Source organism: Toxotes jaculatrix, chromosome 7 (assembly GCF_017976425.1).
Source record: "Toxotes jaculatrix isolate fToxJac2 chromosome 7, fToxJac2.pri, whole genome shotgun sequence".
NCBI lineage: Eukaryota > Metazoa > Chordata > Actinopteri > Toxotidae > Toxotes > Toxotes jaculatrix.
Genome location: NC_054400.1, coordinates 17,748,021 through 17,770,145, shown reverse-complemented (window position 1 = coordinate 17,770,145; position 22,125 = coordinate 17,748,021). Strand labels below are relative to the sequence as shown.

The window sequence follows — 22,125 nt, the reverse complement described above, 5'->3', positions numbered from 1 at the left end:
TTTCCTAGAGGCAAATTTAAGTAAACCTGACAGTCTATACGCTGACTTTTTTGAGAATGTATAGTAATGTCAACTACCCAATCACCTGACTCACCACAGCCGGCACATGGCACGGTCTATACCGTGAATCCTGCAGTGTCACGCTTACTACCATCCTCTGACTGTGAAGTCTCAGGCTTGCAGTGAATAATTGATGCTAAAGATTACGGCACAGAGGCCACTGTCAGGAGAAACCCTAGAGGCATCAGCAGCGAGCAGTGACCCCAGGAGCAGCCCTGCAACCAGACACCTCCTCAGCACCTCTGACAGGGATATCCAATAGATCAGTGAGTGAGTGAGTGGGTGAGTGTGTGGTGTGTCTGCGAGGGATCCGATGTAACAGTTTTTGTGAACCAGGCTCCTAACACCGGCAGGCTGCTTTAAGAAGGACTGACAGGTGACGGGGTCAAAACACCACCGACCAGCTCTGATACTATCACTGTGACTGCTCATGGTGCTTATCATGTTTGAGCCTGCCGAGAAGGCTGTCTGGTGATGAGCTATCCATCACAGAGATACAGGTAATGGAGTTTGTCTCCCAAGAAGAATTAAGTGAGGAGATGTGTGACTGAGAGAGGCACATGACGCTTCATCAGCAGGTAGAGAGCAGTGCAAATTGCAAGTGGAAACTGATGGGATAATATACATCTACATACGTGTATTTGTGTGCACATTTGCATGTGTGTGTTGCCTATGCACTGTTTCCCTATACCTTTGATCTGAGCTTAGCTGGTGAAACCAGTGGACTTAAAGACACAGTTGCAGCTTAATGCCCAGCGCTAAGAAACTTTCCTGGCACGCACAAAGCCTGCTTGTGCAAGAAAACCATAATTCTAAATGACTGTGTGTATTGAAAAGGAAAGAGAAGTTAGCTTGACGTATTATGTACTGGACACAAATAGTTATGGTGAAAGCAGGTTCAAGGTCAAGTCTTAATAAGATGATAATCAGCTTGACGAATTTGTACCTAATTGTTTGTGAGTAATGACTCAGGATTGTTCCAGGCTAAAGGTTAATTTTCATTTTAGCTTGATGGCTAATTAGAGAGAACATTTGACAGAGCATTGTTGTGGTGTTGTGGATGACTATAATGATGTGCATCACATATTTAACCAATACTATATATAGTGGGGACTGCGTATTTATTGGCTGCTGTGTGTGTTCCAGGAAATAAAGTAATACAATATAAAAGAAGAGTCAGCTGACTGAGGTCAGAGTCACAGAATAAGTCAATAAAAGCAACTTTGGATGTTCAGAATGTGAAGTGCCTTTAGTTGTGGTGCTGCCTGTGGCTTGTTAGAGCGCCAGGTCCCAGAGTCCTGGCCCCAGCAATCATTTTCTGTTCCTTTGGCCAAGGATATTTGTGATGGACAGGGTGTTTTCATGCATTTCAGAGCTCTCCAGTGTCCTGGCCCTGTCACCCAGCTGTCTAGCTGAGCACTGAGACCTTGGACTTTATATGCATATGCTGAATGTGGCTGCTCTGGCAAATGTATCCAATGTATCAATATCCATAAACGCGCCTGTGTCTGTGAGAGAGAAAACGTATGTGATTGTGTTTCTTTGCACCTCTCTACATGGACTCTGACTCCCAGCCTTATCAATGTCAGAGGTCTGAGCCAGGCACTCCATGCCGCCTTTTGCTTTGACGGACAGATCCTTGGTCCCCCTGTAACCCCTGGGGTCAGGGTTGGCACAACGCATGATGCCAGCACAAAACCCGCCTCGCCTCTTATAAAAACAGACCTGTGCCATCCACACAGCGTCTGCTTTGTATTAGGCTCTTTGAAAGATGCGCGGCATCTGGGTCAATGGATGCGAAAGGGACCACCCCTCTGTTTCAGAGCAGGGGGTTAGGAGGTTAGAGGGTTGGATCCCTGCTACCATCCATCTAAAAGATTGTGGTCTAAGTGATGTTAGGCAATCGTTTTGAAGTTTGGAAGGGAAGTTTTGAGGCACAAAGATTTAGTGAAGAAACAGCCGGTGGAAAGTCAGACCTTTTGTTCTGAGAAGTGAAAGCAAGCATGACATAAAGAGACTGATGTTCTGTTCTACATAATAAAATTGTGATGACTTTTAGCAAAGTTTGCCAACTGTGGCGAATACTGCATTGCCATGACAATAACAGGCATTTGGGGCCACAGTCATCTAACATAACTCAATTAGGCAGGAAAGTTGACATACATGCAGGTGTCCAGTTACTCTGAAATTGAACAAACCCTTAGGTGCACTGTTATCCATCAGAGTGTGGACAAGACAAGGCAGTTTCACTGAGTCGGTGCAAGAATGAGGGTTTATAGCTTTTCACTCAAGCTCTCAGTCAGTGATTAAGGAAGTTCCCAACCCCAGGAGAGAGAGCAGCACGAATAGCAGGATTTAATCAACCCTGGCCCCTCTTTGTCCGGGGACACACTTACCTCTCTTCCCCCTTAGCCTCACCCTCTGTTGCACACTGTCCAGCCCTGCTACCCACCAGCTCTAAATCCTTTTTTGATGGATTTCCCAGCAATCTCTCCACTGCTGGCATGTGTGTGACACATGCGCACGCACGCACACACGCACACACACACACACACACACACACACACACACACACACACACACACACACACACACACTCCTGACATCAGTTCACACACACATTCACATGCGCTCTCTCTGTCACACACATCCATAACATCTGCATCAGTTGACTTTGACTGTATCTGTCAAGCAGCAGCTCCTACAGTGTCTTATTCTCGTCTTTAAGCTGACAAGCTGATTGATGGATGGTTGCTATTTAAACACTCGCCAATACTGAGAATAACTCAGATTGATATAACAGTAATGGAATATATGAAAAATGGGATATTTTCAATGTCCAACTTTCCTAAACGATTTCTGCGCATAAAAAAAAAAAGAACCAAACAGCATGACTTCATCCAGCTGCTGCTGGATGAAGCTGCTGATGTTCTTTTTCAACCTTGTAATTAAGAGCAAATATTTTTTTTTAAAAGACCTTACGTGTTCATGCTCTTGGCAAAGCTGTGTGGTGCAGATTATGAATGGGATGGGTAAAAGGCAGCCGGGAGAGTAAAGACAGGACACATTGGCCACAATTTAACTTGAAGCTGGCTCCACCCCACTTGTCATGCTGTGTTGTTTTGTTGTGTTAACCATGACAACTGTCTCAGCAGCTCCATCCAGTTTTAGGATTATTCTGGGTGAGAGAGCTGAGCAGGAGATGATGGGGGAGAGGAGAGGAGAGGAGACAAGCGGAGAGGAGAAGAGAAGTGGAGGGCAGAGGGGTGCAGGAGAGACAAATTGAGAAGTGAGGATGATTGGAGGAAGCAGGAGAGCAGAAAAGACAATTAGAGCGAGAGAGAAGAGAGTGTTGGCAGCGCTGAAATGCACAGGAGACTGTCTGAAGTTTCACACTGAATTACTGAAAAGCACCATGAGTGATCACATTTATTCTGCCATGACATTAAATTCATGTGGTAAAGAAGAATAAACTCAACAACAACTGCTTTAACAGTTATGACAACATGAGGACAACAGCCGCTGGAATTGTGGAATAATGTTATGAATCACTTAGACCACAATGACCATCAAGCCTGCCAGCCAGCCTGGCTGCACATTTTCAAAAGCCAGGCCTGCTGAACATCTGGCCCCTCGATATTGTCTGTAGATCAAATTAGTTTTAATCTATAGTGACTGTATTTTTTTTTTTTAATTTGAAATACCAGCTCTCATTATTATAAAGAATATGGGACATGAAATGAAAGGGGAAATAGCATGCCCACTATGTATAAAGTGAATATTTTACACATTGTAGACAAACTTCTCTTTGATTCTATTGTTCTCTGCTTTTCTACTCTAAATACTCTACAGCCTCCAACTGAAAGATCTGTTAAGATTACCAGATCTTTACTCCTAGTACTGTATCACAGTGGTCTCTAAGTTTGCTCTTGTGTGAGTTATTCTTCTGAGTTTGCCTTTTTTTTCTGCAAAGTCCATTGATTTTCTTCGGGATGAGGAGCATGTGTTCATATACATTTTTGAATTTGTTCAGTTATAGAGTATTAGAACAGATCTCCAAACTCCTCAGATATACCCATTTGTTTTTTCATCCATATGCTCTCCCATTTCCATAGGAATGCTCCCTGTCCTCCTGCTAGCTGGGTTGATTCTGGCTCTGTCCATCCCTGGCACTACGTCTGAGTCAGCCACACTGCGGTTCCTGGGGCAGACTGACTTCGTTGTCAACGAGAGCAGCACAGCTGTGGTCCGACTGGTTGTGGAGAGAGTGGGAGATCCAGTCAATGTTACGGCTTTGGTTCTGGTAAGACACCGGACAATGTATTGTGCATCAGTATTCATCAACCTGTCAGTTCTCTTTTTATATTATGTCTGTATCCAAACAGAGCAACACCGCCCAACACCACGGTACATCATGTCCAACATCATGTTATGCAAAGGGTTGTCACTTCTGTGTTCAGTAGAGGAGAGACTGTTTCTGTCTATGGCAAAACAGTGGTGGTGACATCAAAGACCCCGTGTGTCCACAGAAACTGTCTTGGAAATCACAGGATGGGTTTGGTTTTATGTCCTCCACACAGGGGTTCGTGTCAGCTGCTCACAGTTGGTGTCTGGAAAGGCAAAGCTGATCTTGCAGTGGAGTGTGGTTGGGGGTTTTCCTATGATTCTTGATATCTTTACCACACTGTTCTTACATGAACTATTATACCTGGCCTGCCCCTTTAGTTAATGAAATACTCTAATATCAGTCTTCCTTCCAGGAAACCAATGGGCATAGACTGAAACGCATGGAAACTCTAGATTGAGCAGATAAAGGCACCAGTTGAAAGGAAGGACAGAGACAGGAGGACAGTAAATTCACTGTGCTGGTGGAAAGAGCTGAAACAGGCAAAATCGTCAAGCCTCAGGCATCCTATTGATTTTGCTGTCTAAGGCGCAAATCGTGTACCTGCAACGCTGTGCCACGTTGTCTCCATCTCTTTTATGCCTTTCCTGTTTCTCTCCATTTTACACTTTCAAATAAATGCTTGAAGTATCCCAATCAATTACAAATGTACAAAGAAGCGGGTGTTTTACATTATGTTCGCTTATTTCTCCCAGCTCGAGGGAGTCGACACGGGGGACTTTGAAGCCATTAACGCTGCAGCCTTTCTGCTGTCCACTGAGTCCAGTAAGACCATCTTCATCGCTGTGAAAGATGATGACTTGCCTGAAGCCGATGAGACATTTACCTTCAACCTTACACTACAGGTAAAGACCAATTGTTTACCTACAAGTTTAAATGTATGTGTGTGAGCCACTTTTCCTTTTCAGTGATAACTCCTTCTTCCTTCCTCACCCCCTTTTCTCTCCTCTCTAGAGCTCTAGGCTTTTTTCCACAGTCCCACTCTTCTAATTCTTCCCCTGACTGACTTAAACCCTAACCCCAGCTACGAAGCAATAGGGAGTGGGGGGCGTCACGTAGTAAGCCCTGGGACGCTCTGAGCTGCAGGGTCTTTGATGTGTGTGCTCCATAGGACCTTTTCCATGGCTGGCGTGGGCGGGGCCAAATGTTGTGTGCGTCTCTGAGGTTCCCCACTAAAAAGACACCTTTGTGAAAAGAAACTAACTTTGACAGCCACTGCCTCACCACACATTAGATTAAAGTGATTCTCTCATTCAGCGTTCCCATTGACTTCAATGGGGCATGTCTGTTCCGTGGATTTCATTTCTACATATATTGTGTATTCACCATTGCAACCGACACACTATTATAGATGAAAGCTCAGTCTGTTACAATGAATGAATGGATTCACAACCAAGTACAGTCACATCTTTTCATGCATTTTGAGACTTTTCTTGCTGAGAACCAAGTGCACCATATCATCAGAGGGTGCAACTTGCTATTTTATTCTGTACAATAAAAGATTTTCTTGTATAGGACATTGATAGATGTTTTAAAGTTTGAAAATGATTTATAACAAGCACAAACTGTAAATCTTTGTCAAAAGAGTTACCATCACAGCCCAGGATGCCTTACACTTAGAGACTATCTCCATGGTTTCATATAACCTTTAGCTGTCAAGTTTGATTGATGAGCTAGGGGGGCCTGGTCTGCTGTGTGATTGTCTCATCCCTCAATAAAAAGACCTAAGACAAAGGTCATTGCGAATCACTGATTGTCAGCTATGTATATTTACAAAACAGCAGCGGCTCTGAACAAGCTGTCAGCAAGAGTGACTTCTTTCACAATGTTTTCAATTTGATGCTGCATTTTTGTGACATCTGGTTAAAATCCGTTTGCACAATCCCTTATTTAGCGTGCTACGAGAGTGAAAGACCAGATGAGGCCCACTTAGCCCGTCTGTTTACACTACAGCGGAGACAAAGCTTTCGGCCAAATGCTACCCTATCAGTTTACTGAAGGACCGTCTGTAGGATGAATGTACGCTACAAAGGGTGGGATCTAGGGGCGTCATAGATAAAGCACAAGTCAGAAATAAAGGGTTGATCAGGGTACATCTATCATTTCTGACAGCCGAATATTTAAAATCTGTTTCAGTAGAAAATATTATTCTTAATTTTTTGAGAATCACAGAATAAGGCTTGTTATATAAAAGTAGTGTAGAGTTGTGGTGGGCCAAAGCAGGTGCAACCTACCAGCACTGTGCATGAACAGATGGTAGAAACACACAGTGCACTGTAGCATATTGGACTGGTAGAGGCAGTTTTGTAATGCTTCATGTGTTATAACAAAGCTGTTTTTTTTTAATTAGCCAATTTGTGTGAGTGAATCACTGTATATTTGATTATGTTTATTTAGTTTGGCACACATGAGTACGTGAGTATGTGTGTTTTTAGACTCCTGGCTCGGCCAGTGGCTTGGCTTTGTGAAAGCGTGTGGATTCTGTGTCTGCGAGTTGACCGCTACAAGAGCTCAGCAGCGGAAAGAAAGCTCTGCCACAGCTGGTAAAAGCCCCGTTTGAATAGAAGGAGGAATTGCAAGAGGCCTAAGCACGTTCTTGTTTTGCATTTTCTCCTTTTCTTTCTCTCACCTTGACATGCGCCCACGCACACATGCAGTGGTTTTGCTAAGGACTTTGTTTTGTTTTTGGACTGTGTTTGGATAAGAAAAATGGAAAACATTTCAAAATTGTGTCTCTCTTTCTTGTACTATGTTAAGATTCTTATAGTTGATTATTTTCCAGTACGCCATTGTATGTTGCAGAGATGTTTTGGTGGAAGCTTGTGCACCTGAGCTCAGACACGGTGGTTGTCAGGAGAGTTGGTCCATGAGATGCTTGTGAAAACATTGGTAAGCTCACTAATGGAAACCTTGGAAAGTTACCTCAAATAACACGGCTATGGTCTTTCTCTTTAATGGGGTTCAGAAAAAGGAAAAGCCTCCTCCCACAGATCACAGGTTGTGGTTCTTTTTGTTAAATTAAAAACTCAGTGTAAGTCTTGTGAGATTCTAGGTTTGGTAGGTCTTAGTGCCGAATCACAGAGCACAGCACAAGTGCTGAAGAGGTATCCCACTGTGAATTAACCTGACATATCAACTGGGCTGAGACCAGTACTTCCTGTCTTTGTGCCTTCTCACCAGGGCGTCTCAGTGGGAGCACAGGAATGAAGTGAAGACAGTGAATAATCAGAGTTTTTTTTTGTTTTTTCACATGAGCACACGAGTGTCGGGGGAGGTTAAGATATGTCAAGGTACATACTTTATTTAAAGCCTGGTTTTATCTAACCATTTCAGTTCTTCCCATTTTCCAGAGTTCCTCTAATGGCGTGACACTGGGGACACCGAACAAGGCAACCATCACCATCCTGTCCAATGACAATGCCTTTGGAATAATCGCCTTCAACTCAGTAAGAAACCCCTTTTGAACGCATCTTGTTTTCATTTCTGTCTCATCCATTACAGCCTTTCACTTTTTAATTTCTAACAATGATTAATTCAGTCTTCATCAATTTATCATAATTAGCCACATGGAACCCTCACAGTTGTCTTTGCAAGATAACAGCATCGAGTTAAAATTAAGAATGAACAGCAGCTTTGAGTGAGCAGGCCAGACAAGATGGAACTGAAGATATGAGCCATCCTATCCTCAAAATAATGCAAATTATTTTGAGGATGCCTCCAGTCAGCAACATTTCAAACTTTGGCTGGCCACAGCAAACTGTACTTGCACTGTGAACATCCGCTTGAATTTGTGACCATATCTGTAAATACAGAGCCCACTGAAGTCAGTAAGTAGTAGTAGAAACTTAGGGTTTTGGGGTGGAGTGATTTGGACCCACTCCTGCAGAGAGGGGTTCAATTATTGCCGGTGTCGTGGTTGTGGGAGAAGTGACCGTCTAGTGGTTGTGGGTTTCCAGGGGTAATTAAAACCACAACACTCAGTGGATTAACTTATCAGTGGGAGTTTATAGTGTTTCCATGGTAGCTGTGGTATGTTGGGAACTGTTTGTTCAACCACCCCCACATGGTCTCTTATGCTGGATATTGATTTGGCTTTCTTAGAGTTAGTAGCGGGCTCCTGGCCTCAGGGGAGGTGTTTATGTTGCTTATGTTTTTATGTACTAAATTAATTCCCGTATAACATTTCTTTGCTTTCTTTCCTTCTTCTCCTTCCTTTGCATTTGTTTTAAGTTTAGTCTTTGGTTATGGCAAATGGAACTTAAATTATGAAGAAAAACAAAAGTGGATTTCATTTCAAAACTTTAGGAGAATGAGTTACAAATACAATGAGATTGAATGACTCTGTATTAGAATTCATTTTTTCATTTGGTTTAGATTTAATTACTGACAGAGTATAGTGTTATCCTGGCTCATATCACTTTCCTTTGTCTCTCTGTCTTTTTCATTTCAATTTAATTAAGTTACTTTACTAGCATAACCTTTTAAGTACTGCTGCCAAAGCAGCATAATGAAATAAAGAAATATATTTATCAATTTACGCACAACAAGATTTGCTAATTATTATATATAATGATCAGTAACTTTTAAATATGTAGCAGTTCCAAAATTGATAACACTGAATGCAAAACATATAAAAAGACAGCTCAAAATCAGATCATTCAAATTAAATCAAATGTTCACTTGATCATGGCAGGCAGTTGGCTGTATTTAATGAGAATCTGTCTTTGATTTGTCAGCAAAGAGACATTCAGTGCACTTGTACTGCCTGTTTAGGGCCCATTTAAACTTGAATTTACTTTGCGTTTTGGTTTGTTATTGCAATCTTTCAAAAAATGACATTTTGCTTTGTTTCATAATTTGGTTGGTATTAGTGACTGGGAATAAGAAACTGTGTTGAAATTGATTAAACTGAACTGACTGGGGTTTTTCTGGGGTTTTGTTTGTGTGTTTTGTCTCTCTCACCCTCGTCATTACAGACTGAAGAGATCGTAGTTAATGAGCCCAGAAGGAGGAACCATTATGTGCCTTTCACCCTAATTAGAGAGAAGGGAACATATGGGACTGTGACAGTGAACTTTGAGGTGAGAGGGCAATGTACATAAAACCAGCTTACTTAAGACACAGTATTTGTAGTATGTTTATCCCACTGGCTAAAAATACAGTTTGGAGAATTGCGATCCAAATAGGAAAATTCAATTCTTTGATTATGTGCAGTTTCATGGTTGATGAATCTCTTATTCATGTGCAGCTCTTGAATGATAAATGAAAATCCACAGTACTTGGGTGTGCCAAAGCATCAACTTAGCTATGACTCCTCTGATTCAGATCTCTGAAGGTCCCAACCCTGCTATTGAGGATCTCAGTCCAGACAGAGGGAACATCACCATCCCTGTAGGACAGGCTGTGGTGCACTTCAATATCCTCATCCAGGATGACCAGGTATTGAACAGGCTCTTTGCTGTACCATTTAAACCACCCACCTTCATTCTCCACAGACATTTCTAGTTTATTTTAATGACAAAAGCTGAAAGGATGACATATTTGGGAGGAGTGTAAAAGGATAAAAGGATCAAATTCCAGAGTCTGCTTACTTACTTACGCTTACAGAGTCTAACTGCAAGGAACAGCTGTATATGAATATGCCTCTCTTTCTGTGTGGACCAGATCCCAGAGGATGATGAGGTGTTTTCAGTCAGGCTCACGGGTGTGGCAGGTGGAGCTCTCCTCAGGCCCAACGCCAGCAGTGTCCAGCTGAGAATCCTGCGCAATGACAGCCCATTGCGGTTCTCCCACTCTATCATGGCAGTACCAGAGTCTGCTGGAGTCATCGCCATTAATGTCACCCGAGGTCGACTGACTGAAGATGGGCAACTCATTGGCTCTGTTGACACAGAGGTTCCTTTCTATTAATCCAGTTATTTGTTTACCTAGGATTTTTACTGTTAAAGAATGGGGCACAGAATATATATGCACATATGTATAACTTATATAAAACATCTGGACTGTACTATCTTCAGGTCTCTGTAGATTACATGGTGGTGAGCGGTGAAGGACTGGGCAGTGCCACACCAGCTGTGGACTTCCTCGACCTACAGCCAGTCAGAACAGTTACGTTCCCTCCATTCGTCTACAAGACCAGCCTGCTGTTCAACATCATTGATGACATCGTGCCCGAAATCGCAGAATCCTTCCATGTGGTCCTGCTGGAAGAGACCGTCAGAGGAGATGCTGTGCTAATATCACCTAATGCTGTGCTAGTGACCATCGAACCCAATGACAAGCCTCACGGTGTCCTGTCAATCAGCAGCAGCGCAGTCATTCAGCCAATCAGCATCAATGAAGATCTGACACAGAGGTGGATAATTTACAAATACATAGGAATAATTTACAAATATATATGATGACATATATTGAATATGCAAGGGGATGGGTACTATAACCTCTCAGAAAGCTACTGTATACTGCACTGTATATACTCTATGTACTGTTCATACTCTCTAAGTGCAACATAAGTGTCATAGTAAAATGAAAAGTGATATATTTATGATTATCAATTCCCCAGATTTGATGGCATCGTTATTGTAAGAAATGGAGGCAGCTATGGTGCCGTGTCCGCCAACTGGTCCATCAGTAGAAACTCCAGTGATCGCTCCCCGGTGTCAGATGACCTGGGGCCTGTGGCGGGGACAGTGAGATTTGCTGCTGGTCAGGTGACTGCTGTGATTCCAATAAACATTGTGGCAGATGATCAACCTGAAGAGGCAGAGGCCTTTGTTCTCAGACTGCTGCCTAATACTGTGACTGGAAACGCAGAGGTCGACGAACCCATGGAGGTAGGTTAAATAAGAGATCTTTTATAAGCCAGTGTTTATTTATTTATTTATAGTTGCTCTCTGTTGCTATAAAGGGTTTCTAACAGAGAGAAAAAAGGCTGCACTTGTCAGGGAACATATCCTCCAGATGTTGTGCATCTGTTACGCATGTGTGCATGTGTGTTTGTGTGTTGCCTACTGTAAGGTACGGTGGCAAATTTGGCACATTCTGCAAAAGTCAACCCCCTTAGTGTGTCACTTTGCTCTGTGGGTGTTCCCTTAATGTGGCTGAATCAAAACAAAGCAGAAACAGCAGGCACACTCTGTGTGTGGTGTCTGTGTGTGTGTTTTTTTTTTAGAAAGCGGGGGTGAAGTGGTGACAAGTTTTTATAGCTTCCATCTTTGGCCAAGCCTCTTGGCCATGTGTGAAAGCCATGGGCTGATCTAAGTCCTGTTTATGTTCAAGGCACGAGATGAGACGCATAGAAACTCTGCTTTTGGTCACATACAGGCACACACCAGAACAACACCTCGGGTTGTAAGGCTGTAAGGTCTGTTTACCATCTGTGCGGAGCGAGTTGGCTCAGCAGGAATTCCCCAAAGAATTATGAAACACTTTTAACAGCAGGACACGTTAATCAATGTTAATTGCCATTAATGTTGCAAATGATATAATACACACAGACACACACACATACACAAAAAGCATACACATTACTCTGAGCTGTAAATCAGCTGTTGCGAACGTGCCAGGCAATGCATCAGACAAGTGTAGGTTTCAGGGAAATGAATGACCCTCAGTTAAAATGCTCATGAAAACTACTCTAGCAGCCTTAGCAGAGTTAATTAAAGAGGATGCCTCTCTAAAGTTAGCTCAGGGCTCTGTTTTACTGCTTTCAGTCTCACTTGTTTTCTTTCCTCTCTCTGCTCCTCACCTCTTCTTTCTTCTTCTTATGACCCATGATACAGTCTTAGTAACACAAAAACAGGATACACATCAAACTCTTTGATGGTAAATCTGGGCTTCATTGCAATTAACCCCTCACAGCTTGAAGATCAGTCAGTTCTGTCTTCACTGCACAGGGGAATGTGCACGGCCCAGAGGTGCTTCTTTGTAGACAGTTCAGCGTCAAACTTGTGAAATCACATTCTCTTCCAAAGCAAAGTGTATATAACTAATTTGTAATTATTAATTTCAACCCAAGCATTCGTTTGACTGATGGAGCATTTGGTGAAGCAGTTTGCAGACTTATGGGACTGCCAGTGTTTAAGGCAATAAAGCTTAATAAAACCTTTTCCAATCCAAGTTTTATGTTTCTTACAAGAACCAAAATGAAAACCTGCTTTTTGAGTAATCCCTTGTCAGTCAAAATGTAACATACGCCTACTCTCCCTACTCCTCTTTCCCCAGATGGTGTTCTACATCCAGGACAGTGACGATGTCTATGGGCTTTTTCGGTTTGACCCAGCAAAAGAGCAAAGCATCCAGAGCCAACCCGAGGGCCGTTTCCTCTCGCTGAATTTCCTGCGAGATGGTGGTACACTGGGTGATGTGTCTATGACCCTCACCGCCCTCTACATTCCAGCAGGTCCAGTAGACCCAGCACAGGCCCGTGACCACGTTCTGAATGTTAGCAGATCCATTAATGTGGTGTTTGCCCGTGAGCGGATGGTCCACGTCATACTGCCAATCAGGAATGATGCCTTTCTGCAGAATGGAGCTCATTTCTTAATACAGGTAACAAGGCTGGAAACACAAGATTGCTTTTTCCCCCACTTTCCATGACACTATGATTTTTTTTCACATTGTAATCAAGGCAACATTTTGCTTGCATGTGCTTTTTTGTGTTTACGTCTGCACTTCAGGCCAAAATCAGTGCCATCCAAAGTTTAAGTGCCTCATTTGCATGTGTGAATGGTTTTGACATTGGCACTCAAATCTGGCAATGTGCTGCGGGATTTGTGTAGCTCTCCAAACTAACATCACCTTTCTCTTAAAGCAAGCAAAAAAAAGAAATGAAGTACAAGAAAAACCTTCTTTATATTCTGTGAAACCATAATCACACAATACACTTTCAGCCTCAACCCTTTAACACATACACGCACAAATGTAAAAGGAGACAGAAAAGAAATGAGCAGATGGTGAAGAAAGAGATGTATCTTTGATTTATCCATTAATTATGATAGCAACATGCTTTATTTTTCTAAGCTTCCTCTCATAAATATCTATCCCTTAGTTCTCCTGTTTGATCCTTCTGCTAATTGAGTTGTGTCTTCTATTTCCACCCTAGTTGAATACACTGGAACTGACTGATATCAACCCCCCAATTCCTTCAAACAGCCCAAGGTTTGGGGGACCTCTAAACCAGACCTTAACTGTCACCCCCGACATTGCGAATGGGGAAATCGGCTTTACGAATAACACCACAGTGGTGGTTTATGAACCAGAGGATAGCAACACCAGCATGGTAAGATGTGGCCCCTGTTTTCAGCAAAAGTACATGCAGATGGTGTCAGATCTGTGATGTTTGTCTTTATTGACTTGCAGAGTTCAGTATTGTGTAAAACAATGTAGAACTTTAGTAAGAAAAGTGAATTAATGGACATTATGAAACAAGTCTTACTTAAGACCTTAAGTTACCTGACAGCCATCAATGTACCATGATTTGTGTTAGCATTATGCTGTCGTCATTCAGTTGTCATGCTCCCTGTTAAATGCTAAATTAACCACCACTGTTAAGGAAAAATAGAAGTTTCCCATTTTGCAGCTGTAACTTAAACAAGTCTCTAATCAGTGACTTTATAGCCACCATGCTGCTAGTCAGAAAACTCCCCTTGTCCTTTCCAAGTCTAATTTGTGTTCAGAAAAGTGAGTATTCTGTGTGTGTGTATGTATAAGAGCCTAATCCTGATGACGTTCGGTGCAGGTGAGCCTCCCTCTGCGGCGTGATGGGACAGACGGTCAGGCCGTAGTGTTCTGGAGTCTTCAGCCAATCGGAGCCAATCGGGAAGATGTAACTGCCACTGACCTGAAGCCTCTTAGTGGCTCTGTTGTCTTCCTCTCTGGGCAGAGTGATGCCTCCATCAACCTCACGATCATGGCTGACGATATCCCAGAAGTAAACGAGACTTTACTGCTCACTCTGGATAGGTAGGGATTTTAAACTTCAGGACAAGTCATAGTTGATCAATATAATATGTGTTCATTTTGTTAATTGTCAACAAGACATATTAGACACGATATTATGTATTTGAGCCAGCTTGTTCATCATGTGAGGAATTCAAAAGGTTGAATGGGTGCTATCTCATCCCATCCCTCCTTTGATTTTCTGTTTGCGGTTTGGGGGGGGGGGGGGGGGGGGGGGTGTATTCATCTGTTAGTCTTATGCTCTGATGAGAACGGCATCTCTCTCTCCCTCCCACTCCTACCCTGCAGGGTGGAGACTGCACGCTTTATAGTGTACTTTGGGTAAGTGGAAAGTGGGGTGAACCTGGACCTTTTGTGTGGCGTGAATCAGGACTTTGTTTTTCAGAGAAGGGCCTACTTCAGGATTTCTCGGGTCTTTGGTTGACGGGGAGATGAGGGGGGACTGGGATGGGGTGGGGGATTCTGCGATGGTGTGGAAAAAAGAGAATCCAAAAGAGGGTGTGTGTTGGGAGTAAATAGAGAATCTTCTTTATGTGTTTTGCTCTAATTTAGCCAGGCTTGATTGTGTGCTCCTTTAAAGATGTCAGTGTTTGTATGCATGCAGCGCCTTGGCTGGGACTGTTTGTTTGTAGTGCTTCATGCCTTTGTCTCTAATTTACCCATCATGTGATGCTTGCTTGGCTCCAATTTTCTCATCTTATACACACATACACACACCCCTGTGGAGCAATAAAGATGCAGGCGTGCTGTTGATTGACATTGTTATTAAAAGTGGTCTAAACAGCAGGACTTCAGAATATGTAGTCAATAATGAATGAGCATCACACAATGCAAGGAATGCAAGAGGTTTAATTTAAAGCTGAGCTGTGATGCTATATATTATATATTATTAATTTCACTGATGTTGTAAAAACTCAACACTAAACAAAGACAATTATCTGCCTTGTATTCTCTCTGTCTCAAGCCTCTCCACAATCCCTCATTAAAGAGGGGGTGATGGCAAATATTTAGCAAAACAAAATCTCATGCATTATATTTTATGTTATGTTATAGTCATGGTCAGCTGCTGTCAAGATCTAATACTGTTTATGTGTTTATGTGTGTGTGTGTGTGTGTGTGCGCGCGTGTGCGTGTGGGTGTGTGGGTGTGTGTGCGTGCGTGTGTGTGTGTGTGTCCCAGGAGTAACGTTGAGAATCAGATCCTGAAGGCTGGCTTCACCAGCAGAGAGATTGTCATTATGGAGAACGATGACCCAGGAGGAGTCTTTGAGTTCTCCCCATTCTCCAGAGGTCCATGGGTCATTAATGTAAGTCAGAATTTGAAAGTTAAAACAAGGCTATGTAGTTACAGTTAAGTATTTAACCAGCTACAATGCAAAGTAATAATCATGTACATGAAATCCCTAACATTGTTATTTTCTCTGCTGTTTCTCTGGTCACATGACATTTGAACATTTCAAACCAAGGAGGGTGAGGCTGTGGAGCTGCACGTGGTCAGAGCCCAGGGACAGCTGTTGAAACAGCTGGTACGATATGCCGTCGTGCCTTCAGGCAACACTGAATTCTATGGCGCCACAGGCATCCTGGAGTTTAAACCAGGGGAGAGAGAGGTAGTGGTGGCACTAGTGGCAAGACCTGACGGTGTGCCCGAGGTAAGAACATGGTCAATGACTGATCCTCTTGCCTCTTGAAACAAGGCAGAGCAAGTTAGTTTCCATTTGGTTGTCACAATGCCTACATTTGTTAAATGTATCTCAAATTTAGTATTTGGTATAATATTTGGCAGACTGTAAAGATTATGCTGAGTGTGTTTTTGTACATCTGTGTGTGCATACAGCTGGACGAGACTTTTTCTGTGGTACTTAGTAGCCACAGCACTCCACCCAGTCGCCTTGGCAACCACAGGGAGGTCAACATCACAGTGCGGAAGAATGACGACCCCTTTGGGGTCATTGAGTTCATCCAATCAGGACTGACAGTGCCCATCAATGAGAGCAAAGGGAACGAGATGCACCGAGGTACTTTGAAGTAGTAGTCCTTTAGATAATAGTGATACTTTTCCATGTCATGTGGTATCACGAGGACAGAAGGAGTGACACATGAACCTAATTGTGAATCACAGTACATTTGTATGCATGTGCGATGAGTTGGACTATGATAAAAGTTTGTATTTTATATTTTAAGTACTGTATGTGTGTGTCCAGAGTGTCATCTCTGTCTTTTTGTATTCTCTTTTAGCTGTGTACCCTATAGTGAGGAACAGGGGTCACTTCAGAGAGGTGTCTGTTTTGTGGGTCCTGGAGCCATCCCTATCCGGAGACGTCAGCCCCCTTCAGGGAAACATCACCTTCGGGGAGGGGGAGTACCTGAAAAACCTCACTCTCTTCTCTGTGCCTGATGAGGTAAACATAGAGTCTAGAACTCTGAACCATGTTGTTTTCTTTAATTGCATGCATCCAAATTTAAATTACATTTCCCTGTTTGAATTTGAATGTATTTTTTGTTTAAGATCCCAGAGGACATGGAGAATTTCACCATCATACTGTTAAATGCTACAGGTGGAGCAAGACTGGGAAACCTACTCATTGCCAATTTACAGATTAATAGGAATGATGACCCTATTTACTTTTCCGGTAAGGATTTTGCTGTGTATATATGAAGGATTGTCTGAACGACTGCAACAATACATTAATGTATCATAGCTACAGCCATTCACTTGTCTTCTCCATCTCTTCCCATCTCACTCTCAACTCAGAACCTGTTCTCGTGCGGCTTCAGGAAGGGGGGGTGGCGAATTTAACTGTTCTGAGGGCAGGGCGGGCAGACTTTGTTGCCACGGTGATGTACCGCGTGGAGTACGGTGACGCATCACCAGGTGACCTCACCGTGCTGAGTAATGACACGTTGCTGGTGTATGATGTGGGTGAATGGATGAAGAACATCTCTGTGGCTGTGGAGGACGACAACATACCAGAAACTGACGAACCCTTCTACATTGTTCTCTACAACGCTACTGGTGAGTACGGCCTTCTGTATAGTGGTTAGCACAGGGGTGAAAGTCAGGTGCTGTGCTCATTTTTCAATGTGTTTCACAATAGAAGAACCAGGCAAATACAGCTCATCTCAAAATAGCATCACCCTCTTCTCCACGTTTAACCTCTCTTGTCTTAATGCCAGTTGTATATGTACAGAAAGATGTAGCCGGGTTATTTAGCATTGTCTGTGGTAACTCTGAAAGCTCTCCTAATCCCAGCATTGTGTGTCAGGGATGGGAATGAAAGACCGCTGGGCCCCAACAGGACCTTAATTACCAGACTCCAGACTTTCTAAGACACAAAGACCGGCCACTCCACTGGTCTCTCTCTGTTTACTGATTCACATGGAGTAGAGTCGAGTAAGGGTTAGCCTCTGGTTTATGCCAGGGGATTGTCCTTTATATAGGGATTGTGTTAAAAGTCAATAACCCTCATGTTAGGAGTCAATCAAACGAATACTGGGACCTCGACACTCTTTACCTTTCCTGTTTAATTATGAGCAGATTTGCATGCTTATTACAGTGGGCTCATAGTCTGGCAACTTGGAAGAATGTGCTTGTAAGAGGTTATTGCAGTTGTGGAAATGCTCTTTCAACTAAACATTCCCCTGTGGTTCTTATTTGTTCCTTATTTTCCATAGAAGTTTTAAAATATAAAGGTTGCTGTTTATTGAGTTTCTGTCCGTCCTCAGCTTTCTTCACTTTAACTCCTTTGATGAGAGAAGCCAAAATTTTTTTTTTTTTTTTTTTTTTTGGACTCGTTTTTTCATGAATAAGAAGCCCTTCTGGGCTTGGTTGCCATAGTTATGGTTTGCTATGTTAATGAGACAGCCTCTCTCTGTTGCATGACATTTAGCATTACAATAACAATATGGCCAGCGAAAACCATGTCAGTGTCGCTTGCATCGATATATCTATCTGTCTGTCTGTCTGTCTGTCTGTCTGTCTCTGTCTGTCTGTCTGTATAAAGCATTTGGCAAATTGAAAATACATATAGCAAAATATTAGCATACAGTGCGCCATACATGGAAACTATTCACTCCCTTGGATGTTTTCTCCTTTTATTGCTTTTATGCATGGAATCATGGTCGATTTTGGCTTTTTTGACAAGAATTTACAAAAAAAAACATCTTTAATGTCAGGTCAAGTGTCAGTGTCAAGCTAAAACCAATTTCTACAAAGAAATTAATTTAAAAAGTTATAATGTATAATAAGTGATTGCATAAATATTCACCCTCTTTAAAGTGACTGACCTAATTCAAAAGAGGTTCAGCCAGCTGGTGCTAGCAGTCTCACAGTTAGTGAAATGGAGATCACCTGAGTGCAGTGAATGTGTCTCAAGTGATTATAATATAAAGGCACCTACGTCTGGAAGGCCCAGTCAAAAGGTTATTGGAAAGTATAAGTCAAGGGATGGATACAAAGATGTTTCCAAGTCTCTGAACATCCCCTGGAGCTCAGCTAAGTCCATCCAAGCAATGGAAGGAAAATGGCACATGTATACATCTGCCTAGAGCAGGTCGTCCTCACAAACTGAGTAACCATGCAAGACGGAGACCAGTGAGGGAGGCTACCAAGACACCTGTGAGTACTCTAAAGGTTTTATGAGCCATTTTGCGAGTCATGAAGCTTCAGCTTCTCAGTAGCAAGCCCTTGAAGTAAAATGAAATGCAGTGTCCACATGTATAAGCCTGGTTGAGACCTATCCACACAGACTCAGTGCGGTGATTACAGCCAAAGGTGCATTTACTAAATACTGACTTGAAGGGGGTGAATATTTATGCAATCACTTAATTTACATAACTGGCATTATTTTGTAGAAATCTGTTTTCACTGTGACACCAAAAGAGTGTTTTTATAATTTCTTTTTTTTTCCAAATTGTTGTCACAAAAGCCAAGTTAAGTTGACCATGATGTTCAGGTTCTAGTCTAAACTGATAATATGCTTGTCCACACAGGTGATGCTGTTGTGTATGGAGCTCACACAGCTACTGTGGTGATCGAGGCCAATGATGATGCCAATGGGATTTTCTCCCTGGAGTCCATAGAGAAGCCTGTTGAAGAGGGCAAGACCAATCATTTTTAGTAAGGAACAGGTCCTAAAGAAAAATATTTCTTTTTTTGTGTAAAACACCTTGATTTAAAAGATCAAAGAGTTATTTATTGGTGTATTTTATACTCGTTTACTCTTAGTTTGAATTATTTCAAATAAAAAGATTTTTCATGCACGGACAAGGTTTAAATTTGTATTCTGTTTCCTCTGTACAATTCTTACTCTTTTCTCTCCTCAGTGTCCTGCGTGCAAGGGGCCATTTTGGTAATGTTACAGTCTTCTGGCAGCTGTTTGCCAATGACTCAGTGACTCCTCTGGAGGAAAACCAGGAGTTTGCCAACACATCTGGCTCCATCACCTTCACTACAGGGGAAAAGTCCAAGCCTATTGTCCTGGAGGCCATCTCAGACAAGCTTCCAGAGTTCAATGAGTTCTTCATCCTCAGGCTGGTTAATATCTCAGGTGAGTTCAGGATAAAAGTGATGAATTATTTGTTGGATGCTGAAGTTAAATTTACCGTGAAATGTAGTTTGAGCTATCAGTATTTAAATTCCAATGATGACAGAGAAGGATGAATTTCATTTATAATTTGGTTTCAGCTCTTTCACCTTCAGCTCTTGCCTATAATTTCTTTAAGGTGGTTACCCAGGGGAAGGTGGACGACTGGCTGAGACTTCTCTGAATGCCTCGGTTTTCATCCCTTTCAATGATGACCCGTTTGGCGTCTTTGCCATCGCTGACAGCAACCTGGACCAAGAAGTAGCCGAAGATGTACTGTCAGAGGATGATATGGCTGATGTCACTTCCTTCACCATCCTCCGACAGCAGGGTACTTTTGGTGATGTGCGGGTTGCCTGGGAGATTGTTTCTGGACGCTTCCCAGAGGGCCTTCCTCTGATGGATGACCTGCTCCTTCTAGCTTCCTTCCCAGATGAGGTCGAGCTCAGGCCTCATGCCAGGAGACACCACTCAGCCACAGACACGTGGTTTTTCTCTGGGCTCCCAGGAGCTTATGGGACTATAGCGCCTGAAGATGGGCCTGCTGCTGTCAGCAACTTCACCTTTTCTGCTTGGCTAGTTCCCAGACCAGACACGGATGGCTTCATAGTCTCCAAAGGAACCAGGAACGGGACCTTGTATTATGGAGTGAAGGTCCACACTAATGATTCTCACGTCACAGTGATGCTGTACTATACAGTAATAGGATCGAACAATACGCAGGTGGCCCGGGCCAGTGCTGAGAAGTTTGTAGAGGATAATACATGGTTACATGTCATCATTATTGTTGATGATGGGATTATTGAGTTCTTCTTAGACGGAATTCCTATTCCTGGTGGGCTGAAGAGCATCAAAGGAGAGGGCATCAATGATGGTAAGTTGCTCACTTAGAGATTTATTAAGCACAGCCCTGTGACAAATGGGAGGCTGTCTTTCATATGCCTGTTTGTTACATTCAGCTTGTGTCTGCAGCTCCTTTACTGTATGTCAGTACAATCTGTTTGTGTTTAGCGTATGTTGCCACGGCTTTTCAGCATGTTTGCCATGGCATGAGTTTGGCTTCTTTGCACCATTATGGTGCTTTGAATATTCCATTTCAAATTATATACTGATGCATATATAGATGAAAAATGTTGCTAATTGGCATTCATCCTAATAATACCAGTTTGTATGAATGTCAGGCTGTGGTGAAGTTTTTCATTTTAGCTTTTTTTTTCTATGTTAAAATCTGTTGTGCATTTATTTTACAAAGTTAAAATGTCACCCAAAGGCCAGAGCATACCGAGGGCAAATTGAGACTCCATAATAAGTTCAGACGTTTTGTTTGCTGTTGTCTCAGCACCATTGTCTGTGATAAAGAGGCACAAATACTATAATCATTCCCTTATAATGAGGATGTCAGTGATGGTCCATGTGTGAGTTTGTGCATCTGCTTGAGTGTGTATATGTGACCGTCTGGATGAGTCCAAAGGTTCATATATTGAAGGACCACAAGCCTAAACTTCTTACATACATATGAATGCATGCGCACCCTCATATACACACTCTAATGCACATTCACACAGACACAGACACACACACACATACTCCTACCTCTCAGTCGCCTCCTCATTGTTCAGGACTAGTGGGACTCTGCAATGCTTGAGTGACCACTTAGCCTCAGCACTGCTGGATATTGTTACTGCTAAAGGGAATCAGTCGGCATCTTCTTTTCTTCCTATTCTCTCTGATTAATGGAGACAATAGTGGCAGCCTGTATTGGACCAAACGCTCCCAGAGAGGACATATCCTGATGGTTCTTTGGCTAACTTCAATCACAGCAGATATATACATAATCATCAATCATGTCATGCGTTATAGTCTGTTACCAGTACCTCAACCCACAGATGGGCTGTTTTGTGTCAGGGCTTTATGCTTGCTCATTTTGGCAGATTAAACGCATTTGTCCCATTTTTTTTTTAACAAGTAGAGGAAGCAATACACACGAGAGGTGTCAGTATATAAATGATTAATGAGAAAGAGCTGGACCTACGCATTTGGTGGCCTTAATCAAGACTCTGCTTGTGATCCCATTACACTCCAGCCATAGCAACCAAATTCGTTTGAACAATAATAT

General features: G+C 42.6%; 1 protein-coding gene across 1 annotated transcript in view; it reads left to right on the top strand.

Moving 5' to 3' along the window:
* Positions 1-4,177: 4,177 nt before the first annotated feature.
* adgrv1 (adhesion G protein-coupled receptor V1) overlaps positions 4,178-22,125 on the top strand; it is a 97,271-nt gene continuing 79,323 nt past the window's right edge. Inside the window, exons 1-20 of the mRNA XM_041043098.1 lie at positions 4,178-4,363; positions 5,161-5,310; positions 7,816-7,911; positions 9,442-9,546; positions 9,791-9,904; positions 10,130-10,360; positions 10,483-10,820; positions 11,028-11,298; positions 12,689-13,015; positions 13,569-13,745; positions 14,205-14,428; positions 15,605-15,731; positions 15,891-16,076; positions 16,262-16,442; positions 16,663-16,826; positions 16,934-17,057; positions 17,180-17,440; positions 19,417-19,543; positions 19,750-19,973; positions 20,149-20,883. Coding sequence (XP_040899032.1) covers positions 4,178-4,363; positions 5,161-5,310; positions 7,816-7,911; positions 9,442-9,546; positions 9,791-9,904; positions 10,130-10,360; positions 10,483-10,820; positions 11,028-11,298; positions 12,689-13,015; positions 13,569-13,745; positions 14,205-14,428; positions 15,605-15,731; positions 15,891-16,076; positions 16,262-16,442; positions 16,663-16,826; positions 16,934-17,057; positions 17,180-17,440; positions 19,417-19,543; positions 19,750-19,973; positions 20,149-20,883 — 4,348 coding nt within the window. The remainder of the gene's footprint in view (positions 4,364-5,160; positions 5,311-7,815; positions 7,912-9,441; positions 9,547-9,790; positions 9,905-10,129; positions 10,361-10,482; positions 10,821-11,027; positions 11,299-12,688; positions 13,016-13,568; positions 13,746-14,204; positions 14,429-15,604; positions 15,732-15,890; positions 16,077-16,261; positions 16,443-16,662; positions 16,827-16,933; positions 17,058-17,179; positions 17,441-19,416; positions 19,544-19,749; positions 19,974-20,148; positions 20,884-22,125) is intronic.